Source organism: Haliotis cracherodii, unplaced genomic scaffold (assembly GCF_022045235.1).
Source record: "Haliotis cracherodii isolate W230 unplaced genomic scaffold, xgHalCrac1.p SCAF_1, whole genome shotgun sequence".
Lineage (NCBI taxonomy): Eukaryota > Metazoa > Mollusca > Gastropoda > Lepetellida > Haliotidae > Haliotis > Haliotis cracherodii.
Genome location: NW_027266264.1, coordinates 21264216 through 21284245, shown reverse-complemented (window position 1 = coordinate 21284245; position 20030 = coordinate 21264216). Strand labels below are relative to the sequence as shown.

Sequence of the window (20030 nt, the reverse complement as noted above, 5' to 3'; positions counted from 1 at the left end):
TGCAGCATACTATTAGCAATGGCAGGTGAGAAAGGGATTTGAATTGAAAGGTATACTAATTGGCTAACAACAGGTAACCTTAATGACGAGCAAACAATAGAACAAAACACCCTTGGAAGTAAAATAGACTGGACCATTGACCTTTGACCCAGTAGGAAGTAATCAGTAGCATATACTGATAAGGACACAACTAATGATAGATAGAAACCAGGAAATGATACAAACCTCTGTTGAATCAATAAGCTGAAATAGAAAAGACATGATACCTTATCTACACTAAACATATTAACATATTTACAAGCTGCAGAATTAACACCTACTACAAATGCATGCTTTTCTGTAGCAGTGACGTTTTTGTGACTTGATTCCATACATGTCCTACAATATTGAAAACCAAAGTTTACTTGTTTGAATCGACACTAAAATATTGGTGTCACTTTTGTTGTTCAGTATATTTTGACATTTGATTACTTACAGGACTCTGATTACAGAGGACAGCTTGATGTTCATGACTGTGAATTGTGAAATTCGATTTACCTCTTATAAGATACTATATTCACATAATAACAGGAGGATAATTGTTGAACATATAAGGTTTAAAGGTATAAAGGTTTATGTGATTGACAAAGTTAAATGACATGTATAAAAGAACCAGCTGTTACAAGTACAGTATACAGCCATAGTTACAGACATTTCCTTCGTGATTTCGAGATAACCAGCATTCTATGCTTGTCACTAGGTAGTCGTATGACTGATTAATTGAAAGTGATGATAGGTTGAGTCATATCGTACCCCGAGGCGTGGACCCAAAATAGCTAACTGGTGGCAACACGTTACACGCAAACACGGTAACAAACTGAAGTACAGTGAACCTGTCACCATAACAATCTTACAATGGCTGGGTGCACCACCATAGAAGACTCGCCTCAAGTGACAGACACGAAGAGGAACAAACTTACCCTGGCAATCGTTCTTCTGTCCAACTTCTGTGCTGTGTGCTGTACATCACTCATTGCACCATTTTTCGCTATAGAGGTAGGTCACACGAACTGACATATAATGTAGGTATATATCACTTTATATAATAACTAATTTATCTTCGAGATATATAAACCAGTTATATGACGTCTTATGCCAGAAGGCAGAGGCTCATCTTGTAATACGGAATGCAGAATTTGGTGTCCCTTTCATCGGGTGATGATGTCCCTTCACAAGTAATCAATTGTCAAGGTTCATTGTCATCTCATCCTCTGATGGAAATCTTTTAAATCTGAACCTTTTTGCAATTACTTAGGTAATCCAAAGTACATGTTGGGAAGTGAAGAACGTCTTCGTTCTGGTTCTATACTGGCAGAATGTGATCTGAAGCAGCAATCCGTTAATCTGCTGAATCTCCTGCAGTTTGTTAACACACAGGTGTCTTCTTGTTTCATTGCTGAAATCCAGCAAATGCATTCGGAGAGATCATGCTCGATGTCGGCGACATGACATGACAGAGGAAGACGACGCAGCTGAGTTTAAAAAACTATGGCGTCATCGACGGTGATGGGCTTAACAGAAAAAACACACAATGAAAATCGATTATCATCTATCTCCAAGTCAATAAAAGCTGGTTACTTTTACATCAAAGTAGGGGGTATACGTCCCAAATCCACTCCGATGTTACAAGTGTCAAACGTTCGGTCAAAATGTTGCACTGGCAAGACAAGATGCTAACTTTGCAGTGGATATCATGCGAGTTCGGAGTGCACAAATAAAAACGAACGTGCGAACTGCGACGGAGAACAGTACTGTTGTCCTCACCCAAATTATGTCCAGGATCTAAACCACTGGATCATTAAAGTTTGGTACTTAGAAATTAACAATCTAATTACTGATGTGGTTTCCAGAAGAAATAGAAGTACCCTATATTATTTAGTTCGTTTAGAATCATTTGTTAAAATTAAACAACATTCAGTGGAAACACGGTATTTTAAAAGATTTACATGATTTTGGATTTAGAAGCCGTTTGCCTCAATTTAGATCCAAATTTTAAACTGACAGACAGTATCAAGTTCGTGTAGGATCTACGTTGTCTGATCATTACAATCAGGATCAGGGTGTCCCTCTGGGGAGTATATTGACTAGCCATACTCATTAGAATCTCGAATGGTTGAATTAATAACATAAACAGTAATAGTATCTACACAAAATTTATAGAAAATCGATTTGTGAATGACAAAATGTGATGTCGTTTTGATGTTTGAAATAGTAAAGGGATCCTCGTGCCTTGCTCTTCTTAAGGCTTTGTAGGACTGTTTCTTAATAGTTAACATGAATTTCCTTATTGGTCACTACTATACGAACAAACAAAATTTGTATGTGCCCCATGGTAGGGAGACGTGATAACACTGTTTCCTTGTTTAATTTGTATCCTTAATAACATTTGTAAAAAGAACATCTTGTCCAGTAGCAAGATGAAAGCATTCTTGTGTTTATTTAACAAGTTTAAATCACATATGTTCCTCCGTGCTGTAGCTAGGCCAAAAGAAAAATGGGAAAGATATAATGACTAAAAACATTTCTATAAACGATTTTGATAGTTTTATTTTCTGAATTCAATTTCATATTCTGCTTTCCCTATAATGATAAATAATGCTATTAGTTTCATTTATCTATAATCATTATGATTATCTATTTCAAACGTTTCCTTTTGCAGAATGGGATAAAATGGGAACTTTACTTCAAATCTATCATACTGTCATGTATGTCTTAAAATGCACATGTGTACCAAGGTTTAATACAATTCTAAAGTCGCTTGTATAAAAGAAATATGAAAGAAGATGGTGTTTTTAACACCAAATTAATCCAGATCATTCATATTTTCCTATTTCACTTAATCTAGATATTACATAGGACTGTACTGTAAATACAGTAATAAATTCTTTCTTTCACCTGCGAAGGTTAGCCTATCGTTTCCTTGTTTTAAATATAGCCTACTCTACACGTCTTGAGCTTTCAAGTTTAAGTATAAATATTGTCTAATTATATCACTTTTCAAGCTGTTTTTTAATCATGTTTAAACCATGACAACCACATTATAACAAGTTACATGATTTTACAACGAACCGATGCTTGTATGACATGGCGTCCGAGTTACGAGTGATCGAAAATAGGTTTGTTGAATAGATTTGCTGCCAATGAAAAGGTGTTTGATTACACCTACGTGTACTTACTAGTGGGTGATAGTACGTCAGTATAGTCTTGTTAATTATTGAGAAATAATAATGATGTCCGATACTGAGCGATGTCAATTTAAGGATTGTTTGAGTTGTTTAGCCATCTGTTATATTTTGTCCTTTTTGTCTTTTTATCACTAATGATAGAGCACTGACACAAAAACATGTATGGACGTAACAGGGATTTCTACAAGATGAATTAATCCAAACTGTCGTTAGTATTGTAAAAAAATATTTGAAACAGATCTAGATATCAAACAAGGGCGCTTGCTAGACTTTACTTGCCACATATGCGTGTGCTTCAATATTACAGTAAATGTAAAAAATAACAAACTTAGAATACCGGCACGTTCATCGATGGCAAAGCGGTATCTGATATATACATCCTCGGGGGTAGGACTTGCGCTGTTTGTGCCTCTGTCACTTGCTTGTAGAATACAAGTCTGCTCCAGAGGATCTTGTTCTACAACACCGCCAAGTACCTCTCACGGCTTCTAGTCCCTTTAGGCAAAGATGGAAAATCCTTCATCAGGGACTACTCCTCTTTTGTCAACCAGCTGAAAGAAGCACACCTCACAGGCACCATGGTCAGCTATGACGTCTTCGACCTCTTCACCAACATCCCTCTACAAGAAGCACTTGACATCCTCCGCAACAAACTACAGAATAGAATCGACGAACTAGACACCAAACTCACAATAGACAGCAGCATCAACCTAGCCACCAGCTGCTTTGACACATCACACTTCACCTTCAACGACATAATCTACAAGCCAGTCCACGGACTACCTATGGGCTACCCTCTATCTCCTCCCATCACTGAAATCTTCATGACATCCTTTGAACAATAAGCCCTATCCACAGCACCATTGCAACCCAATCTGCTGGTACCGAAAAGTAGCTAGACGACACATTCACCACTATAGCCCACAAAAGCGACCCCACAGAGATCCTTAAACATCTCAACGCCCAGCACCAGAGAATCCAGTTCACCATGGAGACCGAAACTAATCGACACCTTCCTTTCCTAGACGTGTCTCTCCAAACCACAGATGATGGACTAAGAACACCAGTATACCACAAGCCCACACACACAGACCAGTACAACTCCTGCCACTATCCCCAGATAAAACAAGCCATAATCGCCACCCTCACCGGACGTGCCAAATCTATTTGTCACCCTGATGCCCTCAGCAGTGAACTGGACCATCTCAAGGAAACCTTCACTTCCTTAACAGCTATCCTGCCCACCTAGTCTCCAAAACCATACGCAAAACCCTCAAGAACTCCGACCCAGGCCCAAACTAAGCTGTGAGAGGTAGGGGGTGGTGTTGTAGAACACAGATCCTCTGGGGCAGACTAGTATTCTACAAGCAAATGGCAGAGGCACAAGCAGCGCAACCCCCGAGGATGTATATACCAGATACCCTGCAACTGTGGCCACCAGTACATTGGAGAAACCCTTAGACCCCTTAACACAAGACTCAAAGAACGTCGGACAAAGTTAACAAACTCGACCAGTAATCCGCTCTTTCCGAACACATCCTGAAGAACGAAAACCATAACAACAGGTGGGAAGCCACCAAAGTCCTGTCTACTGGTGACAAAGGAAACTACAAGAAGCCATTGCCATAAGGAGACACCAGCAAGCCATGAACCGTGAACAGGGAACCTATCTGCCTAGTGCTTGGAACTTATTGCTTTGATCTTTGTCGGGGTTAATTGCCTAGCTGGCTTCAGTTTGAATATTTGAAAAATAGATTTCTGAAGTCCCTCGACTTACTGAAAGTCATTTCAAACTTCTGCTGCCAATGAGTGTCCCCCTGAGAGAGTATGTACGACCGAGTCATTCAAAGTAGTTTTATTCTGCCAAACATCTATTTGTAATATGTATTCGTTTAATTTGGGTATATTTGTCAATAATTGCTAACCTGAAGGGAAGATATAAATTCTGATGGACCCCAAACAGGTGGCAAAGGTACTGTAAGTCACCATACTCCCTAATATGGTGAAATATTATAAGTTGCTGGCGATCTGTAGCCTGTTTCTTTCATGTATTATTACGCATAGTCATATTTTGTTGTGACATACTAGTTGTGAATATATGATACTCTAGTTGTTTTACTGTCCATTGTCGACGGGTTTGTATATTTTCTAAATGTAATTAGTGTTGATGTATAAATTGATCTGGTCTATAAGATTTAACTCACTCACTCAATCTTTGACATATGACAGTGCTTGGCCAACTGCATTCAACATAACTCTCAAGCAGTATTTCTCCAATATAACGGAGGGGAAACTCTGAAACAATTTTACAGATTTAACAGGTCTACTGTGACCAACACGTAAGGAAGGTATGTGCATAAATTGACGTTGTCGTGTTCATAGTGTAGCCTAATCAACATTTTCACTTCAGGCAACAAAGAAAGGTGCAAGCGAGACCGTTATAGGTTTAATTTACAGTTCTTCAGAATTCATCGTCTTCATAACATCGCCAGTGTTTGGACATCTGGTACGTCTTCAAATGAAGCAATGTCTTTATGATATAGTATGGATATCAGGGCAGCACTTAATTATTGAATGTAACTGATATATTTTCTATTTTTCTTTATTGTACAACTTGATACAGCATGATACACGTTTAAGGTGTATACAAGGGAGATTAATACCTTGTACGTTTGTTGTGTAATTCTTGTTTGATATGGGTAACATGTGGACTATTTTCCATAAACAATATATATTTGGGCTGCAACGATACAGGAAGGTCACGATACGATACGTATCTCGATATTCTGGTACGATGCGTATCTCGATATCTGATAAAAAAAAACAAGACTTAAAGCATGTCAAGATTGAACCTTTCATGATTTTTGAACAGTCAAAATTATTTTATAATAACAAGACTACTGAAGTTGTTCAACTTTCCTTCAAAGCAACTAAAGTTCGTTTCAATGCGTCAAAAGCAGTAATCTGAGCGTGGTTGCTGTATCTCTTAACACACAATTTCACATAACTTCATGAAAGCAATATTAAATGAAATTTTGAATAAAAATAATAAAATATATTACAAACACAAGTCCAGATATAGAATGAACACGTTTTAATAACAAGATAGTATAATAATGGTATTGAATTGCGTACTTCAGTTCGGATTTGCTGACTGGTATTTTCGGTGTTATGTGCTTGCAGTGATCAGCTGATAATGTTTTATGAGGGGAAAAACATCTGTCGGTGTAAACCCTGAGCTTATTAAACATGTAATTACGTTTTTGGGAGCCATGCGTTAGCGCGCTATAACCAAGTTAGCGGTCTATTGACAGGCACAATACCGTGGAAACGCTGTACTTGAGATTTGCGTTCCGTATCGTGGCGTATCGATAAATGGGCCCACGTTTATCGTATATCGTATCGTGGGTCAAGTATCGCGATACATCGGAATATCGGTGTATCATTTCACCCTTAATATATATATATATATATATATATATATATATATATATATATATATATGCACATTCCAATTTCAGTTATCCAAGTACCGTCCCCGGACCTTCTACATGGTCGGTGTATGTGTATTTGGCTGCTGTGATATCATATTCGGGTAATTTGATTTTTACGAACGTAAATGATAATGTACACATATTTTGGCTGGAATGATAGTTGATTGAGCACCGAGGAGAGGCTGAAATGTTCTGAGCCTTACAATGATGGACAATATTGCGGGGATTTTATCGACAAAACATTATTGACCCAGAAAATGTTTGAAAAAAATAATTATGCTTCAGACGGTTGAAAAAAAAGATATAATTGTCTGCATAAATAATACATTGTTGGAAAATGTTATTTGAAATAGATATTTAGAATTCATAAAAAAACTGCCACATTAGAACCAAGGTGCACCAACAGTGAGGTGAGGTAAACTGGGGTTTAACGTCACGTTCAAGATTATTGCACCTATATAATGACGCGCCTAAACAGAGAATACCCTGTCACTTTTATGACATTATTATGCTGTCTGGGTGTGTATTAGGTTCAAATGCAGCCCATAAGCATGTAATAACTGTACTTAATGCATGCAAGCTTTTATGGAGTGTACAATACATAACTGATTAACTGAATAAATTAACCCATTTATTGTTAATAATCATGGTTAATTACAGATAGTGTGAACGCACATAATGGCCCATTTAATTTCATTATAAATAATTATCGACATAACAGTATCATACCATTTATCAACTATACGCCAAGGATACTATCTTTGGAATAACGTTGTTTGTTTACATGTTTAATAAGATATCCTGGTCAAAGTATTGGACTTATTATTGTGTTTCTCTTTTGTTGTAGATGCTTGGATCACTTACCGTCAGGGATTCCATTTATTGTTGCTTGCTTTATCGTAAGGAGTTTAGAAGCATTGGGAACAGCAGCGGTTATGACATCTAGCTTTGCAATTGTGGGACTGTGTTTTCCAGAACGAATCGCAACATTTTACGTACGGAATATATTTTGGGTTCTATTTTTAATGGCCATTGCTCACGCAAGTTTCATGTACTCCTTGTAAACAAATAACCATTTAAAGTAAATGCAAGCTATATTTGGTTTTAGAATGTGTTGAAAGATGTAAAGTATTTGAATATGTTGTGATATGCATTTGGACGCAGGTTTTTTAAATGATGCACTGATAGCTATCAAACATAAAGCAGCTTCAAAGTGGATAAAAAGGGCAATAGGTAAAACAGCACACGTGTTGAAGAAAGTGTGGATTATTCATTGTCACAGCTTGTAAAATATTCTGTTCTTAAATAATTAAAAAGTGTTGTCTACAGTGTGAACCAGGTGTTGGATCTCTTGTGACCTCGACCTTAGATGGGATTTATGTCCAAATCTAACCATGTCTAGAACTATGTCGGATATTCAAAATGCATATGTTGTTCTGCAAGTCATCTTGTTATCATAAGATTGTATCCCATCCCAGGCCCCAAAAACATGAATGATATCTAAATGAAGTTACTGTTGTATTTGTATTGATCCAGGTGAGCTACAGAGTCATATTGTTATTTTCTTATATAGATTATGTTCTGTAGGCACTGCTAAAGTCTGTTAGTGGAGCTGCTTATATGATTGGACCAGCAATAGGAGGTGGCTTCTATGAGGTGAGATACAGTATGAGGTGAGATACACTATGCCATACAAAGAGATTACTACACTTATTGTCGATTGATACTATGATTTGTTTGTGATTTAACGCCGCACACAACAATAGAAATAGACCAAAACAAAACCCATTGCAAATGAATAAGGAGATGGGCCTTAATATGGCTATTGTTTGCAGTTCAAGGCATATTCATTTAACAAAGTGTTCCTTTTGTGACTGAGAAGATGACAGCAGCAATACGTAAATTCTTTATTTGAATCTGTCTTTGACTAATGGTAATTCATTCGATTAGATGTTAGTTAGGTGACCAACGGTAAGAACACTTAAAATGTCAAACAGTGACGCTCTTTAAATCTCGGACTTGCAGTCGGTCACACACACCGCCTGTATCCCCTCTAAGCGTTGTACAATCAACATGGTTCGGTTTGCTTTTAACTATAAGCTGAAATTATATCCCTTACCATTTTCGAAGAAGCAAATCATTGTGGTCACAATAGAAATTCCTTTTAACTTACGACCCTCTACTGAACAAGTGAAAATTAACCAACTCGAGTCTGCTTGGATATCGTGTCAGTGACAGCTTAAACCGAAGGGTCATGTCACCATCAGAATAGAACAACCCAACCATAATCTACACACAACGGTTTACGCTGGAGATCAAATGTTATTTGTTATACGGAATGTTATTTCTAACATTTTGGATCTTGTGGAACACAAAATCTGAAGTCAGACAATCCTCCACGAAGTTTTTCCCTCCAGGATATATATCAGGAATATGAAGTTTGTGTAAGTGCCGCTGTTCGCTGTTGCGTCCTTTGGGCACGCCAAAAACCTCTGACCGTTGGTTCACTTCTCGGTTCGCAACAACTAGGTTTCTAGGTTTCTCAGCACCATACCCATGCTCTTTGGTTTTACGAAAGTTGTAAACGTCACTTCAGGCTTTCCCTCCATATCAAGCTGACCATCCGTGTTAAAACTGGTATACTGTTCTAAACGGCGTTAAACCTAACTCATTGTGCAATCAGGTATCGTGTCACTGACAGAACAGCCACATCATCTAACGTTAGTCCAGATGAAGGTCCAAATATTTTAAACTGGCTCCATTTCGCAACGATGAACTATTTGCCTTTAATTAAATTGTAATTGGAAGTGGTTGGGTGCATAGGGTCTGTAGTCTGAATGTACACGTAACTCGATTGTATAATGTCTGTAGTAGCTCTATCTATGACTAATGTAGAATGCAAAGCAAACTTGTGGCGTATGACGGATACACCAAGCCTTGTACGTACGACACACGTGTGACGAATTTAGTATGTCACCACCTGGTGACAAGTTTACAAGTATTGCAATTAACAGTAAAACAACTAATAGTGGCTTTTATGAGTATGTTAAGGTATTGTAGATATTCATGGACAGTTTTGATATTACAGATGTACACTTTCGTGACCCAGTACATTTTATAAATTGTATTACATGTATAACATTGTAATTATGTGGGTTTTCAGAAATGATTTTTCTTTTTTTTGTACATGAATATTTTAGCGGAAAGAGACTCTACAATAACTGGAAATAACAAATGTGTGAATTATGTTGATATCATTACATACGTTTTAAGAGGTTCACTGTTGATCGTCATTATTCTGAATTACCCACCCACATATATCTGCAATAGAAATCATATCTCGATACCATTTTTATTCCACATCATTATTTCAAATTGACAGTTAAATGTTACTAGTTATTTATGAATCTTCGTATTAATGTTTAAAGAAAACAAGTGTACTAATCAATATATATTTTACTTCAAATGTGTTAAATTCGAGTGAGTGAGTGTGTATTTCCGCAGCTTTTAGCAATGTTCAGCAATATCACAGTGGGAAACACCAGAAACGGTCTGTCAACTTTGAACTGGCCAAATATCTTACAAAGCAAATTCAATAGTAAGTCCAAATAGTTAAAATAAATTAGATACATATGTTTAGTAACAAATGTGGACCACATAGCAAATACCTTTCGATGACTACCGACTAGGGATATTGGTTTTTCATTCCGACATACAGCACACATGAACCATTTCTGATAAACAAGTTCAGAAAAGTTACCTCATTTTTATTGATTTCTTAAACATTGCATATTGTTCTTGCATTCTTTGATCACTTGTTATTCATATGCAGATGGCATGAATTGATATTAACAATTGTTTACACCTCAGTTAGGAGGGTATGGCCTTCCCTTCTGGGTTCTCGGGAGCTGCACGTTTGCCTGTGGATGTGCCTCATGTGTCATGCTACCTCATCAAGACGGTATGTTTCCGCTTGTTACATAAACAATGAATATCATTTTTTTTCTCAATCACCATAATTCTTTCACAATAGTGGGTGTGAATAGATATACAGTTCATCGACCGGAACAGTTTGAATGTGGTGAAGACGTAGTCATCGTGTCATTGAACTGACAAAAGTTTTAAACTTATAATTTTAAAACCAATTTCAAAAAAGCCATATTGATTAGCAAACTTTATCGGTGTTTTACCTACTACTATTGAATAGGTAAATCCACAAATACCGAATTTTTGTATTATTATTAATCAAAAGGTCACGAGCGGTCGGTCGTCAAAGAACTCAGTTTACTGTTCATAGCTTCGTGATTTAGAACGGAATCCTGTGAACGTGAGTTCGAATGCGAAATTCTAGATTTGACAGCAGTGTATCCATACTCATGATGAGATTAACTTGTTTTATTTGGAAACTAATACCTAAATAACATCGAGCTTTCCTAATACACCAATCTGGCATTCCATAATATATATGAAGTACTGTTGGAAGTGGCCACAACTCCACTTAATCAGCCACTCAGCATCCCTATAATACTGCTACAAATCCATCAATTATTTGTTGTTGTTTTGGAGACAATTACGGGCACATAAAAGCCACCATCATGTAACTAAGGAACAAAACTGGCTGGGTCGATCGACTTATTATCCAGTTTGGCCCGACATATCCAGCCATTTGAATCTTTTTGAAATACAACAAAGACTTATTGGAGTGAAGCCAAAGACAGGTCTGATTTCCTCATTCGTTTTGTACCAAACAGGAGTAAATTTGGATACAGGATTGGGTGTTGCCCATCGGTCCTTCCGTTCTTTTCCTGTGCATTACTCAAATACCTTTCAATATTTCTAGACCAAACTCATGAACTGATGCGTTTTGAGATTTAGGATTTTTTCCTGTATGCATGGGATTAAATTCAATCAATGAAAGCTCTGATTCAGAGTTATTGATTCTTTAGAAAAAGTCCCGGGTGTTTTTTTCTGGGACCTTAATCTTGCACACAAGAGAACATTTTCATGCTTGTACGATATATATGTGCATGTTTGTTTGGGAGGATGTGGGATTCCCACTATATCATTAGCATGGCTTTATTACTCACTATCAAATAGTGTGATGATACCAGGTCTTCTTGAAAAAGTGAGCGTATTCGGCCGCATCGGTGGCAACTGTCACATGTCTATCATTTGAAGGCTTTACTGAAACCTTTTTTTGGTAATCTTGATCAAACAACTTTTGAGCAAAAGTACAACGTTCTTTGACATCTCCGTAGATTGTACCTCAAAAGTTGGTAAATCTAGAGACCAAAGGCTGAAGTTGCTGGAATATTTGCCCGATGTAACGGGAAAGTTGACCATAGGGAAAGTTGACTATAGGAAAAGTTAAAATCATCCTCTTCTCAAAAAGTTTTGTAGAGACATTTTTGTGACTGTCAATCTTTATGCACAGATCTAAATATGAAACCGATGAGGCAGTCTCACTTGTTGACTTACCTGAAGCTTATGTTTCACTTCTTGGCCAAATTCCCTTTTTTTGACTTTGTCAATCCAAGCATAAATTCAAATTCAACTGCATGAAGAAACAGATCAGCAGGAAGGGGAATGCAATTGTTGCCCATGCATGGAGAAGCATACTATTTACCTAAATATCTCTTACTTCCATAGTTGTTATCAATAATTTGTTTGTTTGGTTGTTTAACGCCGCACTCAACAATATTCCAGCTATATGACGGCTGTTATCAATGAGGATGTCCATCCTTTCACATATTGTTTCCTCAGTATACTTCAGATGGCATTTGCTTTCATCTTTGACAAGTTTCCTGAACCTCTGAGAGATAGGCTACTGTATCTATGGTCAAGAAGTTTTGTAACAAAAATCCCCATGGACAAAGGAATGAAGTTTTTCCTTAGTCTTTAATATGGGATTGTAGTTTTCAAAATTGAAAAATGAAATGAGTTTGCAAAAGAATTAACCACCTTGGCTAACCATATATACACTGTGATTTTTGGAGCTTGTCCCTCCGTACGTAAACTGTAAACTGCGTTATGCTTGTCTGTCATTTTTACCTCGAACTTGTAAGTCCATGCATAACCTGTCATGTAAAACTATATCCTGGTGTACACATAGGTTGAATGTATTTCAACGTCAGGTCATGTTGTAGCTGTTCCTTCCACACAAAGACGATCAAGTGTTGCTGTCTCATATGCATTAAGAAGTCCCTCACTCTGGTTTGGAGCCCTCTCCATCTACGCTGCTTACTTTGGGTTGGCCTCTGTGGGCCCGTTCCTCGCCAACCACCTGACACAGGTAGGTATGGCTTTCACCTAACACAGGTATAAAAAAAGACGATACGATGAGATCTTGACACAGATAGGTATCCCAAGCATCTGACACAATAAGCCATGGCCAGTGAGAACATGAACGGGTAGGTATGACTGGCATATGATAAAGACGTATGAAGGATTTTAGGGCACCTGACTCAGGTAGGTAAACCAAAGGATGCTTGATCGGTAGAAATGGCTAGGTATGAATCGAACTGGTAGACATTATCTTCCTGGACATAAGTAGGTCATATTAGTATCTGATAAGCACAATGTAAGTATGACGACCATCAGATTTAATGACTCACGCATTATCAGACCCGTGAAGTTCTTAGTTAGAATGACTCTTCAGCAACCCGTGTTTGTTGTAATAGGCGACTGACGGGATCGGATGGTCAGACTCGCTGACTTGGTTGATGCATGTCATCGTATCCCAATGGCTTAGATCGATGTTTATGATATTAATCACTGGATTATCTGGTCCAGATTATTTGCAGACCGCCGTCATAGAGCAACAATTGTGATGAGTGCGGGGTTAAACAACAAACAAACTCATTATCAATTATGTGTATTTAATGGACTTATCTGTAATAGCTATGTCTATTTATACTTACTCTACATTTTAAATGAAGACGTTTGAGTTAATTCATGAGCTAGATGCCTAAGGCAGGGAGTGGAAAGCGCTGCATCAGCTCTCTTTTTGTAGAAGATATTTTCAGAAAATTGATTACGTTTCAAGATGTGTTAATCGTGTCAAGACTCCGTTTTCTCTGCTATTTCAGTTTTACGTAAGCCAAGTTAATATTAGTTTGATCTTCATGACGGGCCCAGCTGCGTATTCACTTTCCGCGCCACTCTGGGGATATCTACTTGACAAAAAGGTATGTCATGTTGACGGGTTAATTCTTTGTGTGAGTATTTATAACAAAAAGCAATTTTCGGTTTCAAATATGCAATCACCACACCACATTAACGTCTATTACCAATTGGACATTTTCGAATTTCTTCATTTGTCTCCTACATCCTCAGTAGATATGCTTGTTGTAAGAGGCGACTAACGGGATCGGGTGGTCAGGCTCGCTGACTTGGTTGATGAATGTCATCGATGTTCACGATATCAATCAATGGATTTTCTGGTCCAGACTCGATTATATACAGACCGCCGTCATATAGCTGGAATATTGCTGAGTGCGGCGTTAAACAACAAACCAACCAACCAACCAGTACATAATACAACATTATAAGTCTAATATGTGTACCCTAGGCTCTTCAGAATGGCAAGCAATCGCCCTAACCGTTCACTTCCATTGGAATAATGTTGAGACGGGAAAGCGGATTGCACAGCGGGATGGTGTGGTGGGCCTGTCGTCTAATGCGCCGCATTTCGCTGTGTCCTTGGTCACGCCAGAAAGATATGAGTGTGTGTTCGAATCCTCGTTAGCCCCGATAATGTTTCTAGGTTTGTCTTTGAAATCGGATAATGCTATATTTAAGGCAAATATGAAAGAAATAATTGTGATGAAATGTGGTGAGAATTACTTTTTAATTCCAGGTGTCAGCAATCCCTACATTGTGGGTAGCACTGTGTTGTCTATCCGCCAATTACCTATTTTTTGGACCAGCTCCATTTTTGGGATTTGTTCCGACGTAAGTGTTAACATATAATATCGGTTACCATATTATTTGTACAATGATCTTCAGCAGTCGATGATTTCAATGGTGGTTGTTCTAATATTGTTGGGGTTTTTTTTCCAAATCGTATAACAGTGACTCTAAACGTGAAAAATGGCAATCGTGTGTTTATGCAAACTCTGTATGACCTCAATAAAAAAACACAGACGCGCGCGCGCGCGCACGTCACACACACACACATACACACACACACACACACACACACACACACACACACACACTTCGCTGGCGTCCTTTTATCTGATCTTATTTTATTCACAGAGAAGTATATCTAACTTTTGCAACAAGCGCACAAACCTCAGATATATCTTCATACTTTCTTACGTTTGTCTGCATATCAATATGGACACAAGCATTGTATAACATAAACACACATGTTAGCTTATGTGAAAATAAGCAATTAGATTGGCATGTAGACAAGTTTGACTTGCGAGGGATTACATTTAAACCTCATTTAAGATACCTTCGGGTCATTACTTCAAGAAAAAGACTTCTGAAAATATAAAAATGACATTTGGCGAGCTGGAGGAAAAACTTGACATTAATTGGTAAAATCAAAATACTTACAAAACACAATGCATATTTTACGACATTACTGAAATCGCCAGAAACTACGAGTTTGGTGTTTCAAGAGCACGCTTATCAATCTCAATTCAAAGTAAAGGATGTAGACAACTGTGTTATATTTGAATCCTAAGTGGTAATGTACCAAATGTATGCCAATGATGAACCCAATTAACAGTTTTGTCTGGAAGGATATATTTAATCAGTATCGACATGGATACGATGTGTAAATTCCATTTTTGGGGTCCCGTTTGGTGATATATTGCTATAAGCGGCGTAAAACTCACTCACCCACTCACTCGCTTGTCTTTACCAGTCTGTTGTGGCTAACAATACTGATGTTTGCATTCACCGGCTTTACAACTGCCCCTGTCATTGTCAGTGCGATGAAGTGTATATACCAGGGAGCGAGGTGAGTTCCGTTAGCACTACACATCTACATTAAGAATTTTAGACTTAAAACGAATATATTCAATTCATATCATATTTTAACATCTTAACACCGTATCCCAATTGCGTGGATCGATGCTCATGATGTCACCAAACAATGTAGGCAGCCCATTTCTGGTATCCCCCACTGCGATATTGCTGGAATATTGCTAAAAGCAGGGTAAAACAACAGTCACTCACTCAACCACACCGCGTTGTCATTCAAGGATTCAAGGATCAACAAATTAATATTAGAGGATATTTATTCCAGTAATGACTGATGCGTTTGGTATTTGCAGTGTCATTAATGTAGGCTCACCCACGCATTGCCAAACTTCAGTGTCGACAGCATTGAATAACTTTTTATAGATGTAATATTACATACAATCTTCTTGCGACATAAATACTTATTGCCAAGGTAATGTATAACATACAGTAGCATTGCAAGATCTACAAACTTAAAATAAACCTACCTTAAATATATATTTTCATATTTAGTACTACAATCAACATTAATTTCATATTGACATGCAAATGGTCACAGAGCTAGACCCTTCCGCCCACCTAGTACGACAAACACGTGTATTGTGAACCGAATCCCCACATGAAAATGTTTCTGTTATAGAGATATGGGACAAAGGGACGATGGCGCTACTTTGGGATTCCTAGCCGGCATTATTCAGTCATCTAATTACATAGGGTAAGACGTTTCACGTAATGACTTGTATTAATAACTGTGCCCATGTTCTGAGGGCACTTAACAGCTTAGGTTACTAGAACGTAGAAGCAGCAGCATCCCCCACCTTTCCCTCAACACATTCCAACCAGAAACATGTTTCATGAGCGATTTCTGCTTTCCCAAATTAGGAGATAGCTGGGCTCACTAATACATAGCAATATCTGTATTCATCTTTGATTCCTGGTTTTCTAAAATGCAGAAACTGTACACCAATTATTTATACTTTGCTAAAACCTGGGGTTTCATTGGACCCGTCAGCATCCAACGGCATAACAGTGTGATCAAGGGAACGAGTACTTTCCTTCAAGAGCCTTACTCTCAAGTCATCTGAAGTAACTTGAAATTTGGATCTTTCGCCTCTAATGCAACTATAGATTAAAGATCACTTACCTATTCTGTTGCACCAACTCTTAAATATGTATAGCTTTTCTAAGCTTCGTGAGCACATTCAGATGTACCTTTATATGATTGACATCTTAAGTAGAGATTTGAATACAACATGCAGCAAAGAGGGTTTGGGTGATCCTGGCACAGTCAGGCTGGATAGGCTCATCATCAGTTCAGGGTCCTTGTCCCCTTCTACACGCAGCCCAGACAGTGAATGGGACTTCTCCCAGGAAGCGTTGCCTAGTCAAACCCACCAAGAACTTTTCGGAGAATGTGAAGACTACCCAACACTGCAGCCTTCTGCATTACCCAGATTGTCAGAAGGGCTTTATTCCTGGTAATAAACCCGGGTACTCTCCCAATGGAGAAAAAAGGACAAGATCAGGATAGTTAGCCTGGATACGCCTGAGGCTGTTTACGGGCCTATTCCAAAGATTTTTGTTTTTATTATTTTCCATGACGCCCTCTACATATTCCGGGTCGTACCATGGATGGACCTCTGTGTCAAAACCACAAGCAAGATGGTAAAATGATCGAGCCACCCCATTATGTCGCTTAAGATACTGTGTCTGTGCCAAAGATAGGCATACACTGACAATGTGTTGGAAGTCTCATTAAATTCATTACATTATCTACATTTCATATTCACATTTTGATGCAAAATCACACATTGACGGTCTCGAGTTGGAAGTGACTGGTCCTGAGCAGCAAACAGAAAGCCTTCTGTTTCACTTTTCAGGCCAGACGACTTCATCCAAGCGAAGGATTCTGTAGGACTGCTGATCTTCTCAATACACTGCACAAAACTCGATGCAGTGGTCGTTCAGATAACCTCTCCTTGATATGGCACTTCGCATGGTTGACACTCATTTCTGTACCGTCCAACATTACAGAACCATCAACAAAATCAACACCGACATTGTGATTATGTCCCACATCCTTGGCTCGTTTTAGAAAACTGTGGAATGAGTCTTGATATGCTTCAGTAGAGGACCATCGGACAAATGGATGTGTGCAAAAGTGCACAAAACAATTTTATCATGAAGAGCCCCGACATTGTCTGACATGATTCTTCGTGTGAGGGTGTCAATACCCTGAATTTCTTGTTTCGTCCAATCAACAACGCCAAAAGAATATGAAAGGACAGGTACCACATAAGTATTTGTAGCTTTTACTTTATTGCGAGCGTTCAGCTCTGAACTCCAGATTTTCAGATTATTATTTTTAGTAGTAGTAGTAGTAGTAGTAGTAGTAGTCTTATAACAAAATGGAACCCCTTCCCTGACTTTTTAATATCAGTAGGATCGCTGTCACTATTCAGATATATATATGAAAGAGACCCAACCCTTTCCATAATACAAAGAAATATCCATTGTTCGTTTCCAACTATATAAAAAGCATGTAAGAAACTTATAAGTATATTCATCAGTACGAGTTTAATTCAAACTATTCTTTGCAGAACATTTTCTGGTCCCATTGTATCTGGAATAGTCGTTGATCATTTCGGATTCCCGTGGGCGATGGTTGGATGTTCCGTTCTGGTTACGATCACGGTAAATAATTACAATAGCGATGAACTTGTATAGTGCCTGGAATTCACACCTCAGACATACGTTGAAGACCGACGTGGTCCAGTGGATAAAGCGTCTGCCAAGAGAGCGGAAGGTCAGTGGTTCGATCCCTGGACGCGTCTTACCAAAATACGTTAAAAAACGGATACTTGTTGTTACCCTGCCTCTTGCCCAGCATTAGTGGGATAACACAAGGACTTCGGTATGGTGTCTCAGTGGGCCAGCATTATAAAACCAGCATTACTGCGGACTAGTACAAGTAGTCACTCAGACACACACGGGCATGCACGTCGCTATATAAGTGCGAAAATCTTGAACGCTACGTTAAACCCGATTTCCCATTATACAGCTGCTGTCTAGTTTTTCAGTAAACTATTAGACATGAATAACAATGCAATACTCCTAATTGTAGTGATGCGGTCTGTGTTGTTCTTCCAGTGGCTGTCCTTGACGCCTTACTTTGGGGTCACATTGTGGAGCAAAGGCAAACTGAAGAATGCAAACACGGAAGACTATATAGAAATAAACTAAACACAAATTATACTGAAAACTCTGCTTTCCAAATAGTCTACTCGTAGTGACTGTATATCGTCGAGCCCGACCAGACATCTACTGGTTGACATCAACAGCATCGATCCACACAATTGGGATACAATGACCGAACTAAAGTTACTCTCTTAACTGTGCTCGAATTTAATCTCCACTCTTTCCACCGCTGCACCGCTGCAATTTTATCTGACTTCAAAATAAATAAATGCTTTGGTTATGATGTTTGTTGTCGTCTGCCACATGAACCAAAATGGATTGTCCAATACGGTGATTTTGATATGGAATGGCAATCTATGCATACTTGTACAAAGTGAAGAACATGAAATCTGCAAAATTGCTGAGGTGAACGAAATTGATTAATTGCGCCTTATTGACTTTGATGCTTTGTTTCGGGAAATGACAGGAATCTAGCACCAAGACAATTGCGAATGTCAACAATGTTGTTGCTCCCTCAGATGTGGCCGCTGACAGGTCGGGGAAAACCCCTAACTGATGACAAATAACCCAACTGGTGCGTTGTCTCCATTGCTTGGCCACATGATGGTTATGAAAACATGTCTGTGTTCAATACTAAAAAATGACTTTCATTCACCGAATCTTATAACTTTACCCCGTTTGTTGCGCAGGTTATTGAGAACCCGAATACCCCTCAGCCATATTGACACTTTCTTTGCTTAAAATCAAGTCAAAAACACACCATTAAAATTAAAAAATTACCTGAAATGTACTTTGTCAACTCCTCTCCCAGTCCACCTTGCTTTCTTCAGTGCAGCGCCACCTACAGTCCCAACAAGGGAGCTAACGCTCAAATCTGCAATTGGTGTCAGTAAGACAGAATAGAAGACCCAAAAGGACAATTGTAAATAGTTTGCGTTGCATTGCTTATACTGGTCATACCTGTACCGAATACATTGTCTATGTGCTATATCATAAATAGAGAATACTACACTTATTCTCGTTAGATACCATTTTTACGAAACGAGTGGACCTTCTATTGTATCTGACCGAGCGAAAGCGAGGTCAGATAACATAGAAAGTTCACGAGTTTCGTAAGAATTTTATATAACGAGAATGA

The 20030-nt window shown here is 38.3% G+C and overlaps 1 protein-coding gene across 1 annotated transcript; it reads left to right on the top strand.

Annotated features, from left to right (window-relative positions):
• The first annotated feature begins 894 nt into the window (after positions 1 to 894).
• Positions 895 to 18937, top strand: LOC139454589 (MFS-type transporter SLC18B1-like). Its single transcript, XM_071236401.1, has 13 exons — positions 895 to 1035; positions 5635 to 5730; positions 6746 to 6819; positions 7566 to 7713; positions 8306 to 8374; positions 10589 to 10679; positions 12865 to 13010; positions 13807 to 13905; positions 14577 to 14671; positions 15597 to 15692; positions 16335 to 16409; positions 18295 to 18388; positions 18845 to 18937. The coding sequence occupies exons 1-13, from the start codon at positions 895 to 897 to the stop codon at positions 18935 to 18937; spliced, it is 1317 nt and encodes a 438-aa protein (XP_071092502.1).
• Positions 18938 to 20030: the final 1093 nt, after the last annotated feature.

Bases quoted from the DNA above. Each gene is read 5' to 3' on its own strand.
- LOC139454589 (XM_071236401.1), top strand. From the start codon at position 895: ATGGCTGGGTGCACCACCATAGAAGACTCGCCTCAAGTGACAGACACG. The intron at 7,714-8,305 runs GTACGGAATATA...TATGTTCTGTAG, and splicing joins AACGAATCGCAACATTTTAC to GCACTGCTAAAGTCTGTTAG. The intron at 10,680-12,864 runs GTATGTTTCCGC...GTCATGTTGTAG, and splicing joins CATGCTACCTCATCAAGACG to CTGTTCCTTCCACACAAAGA.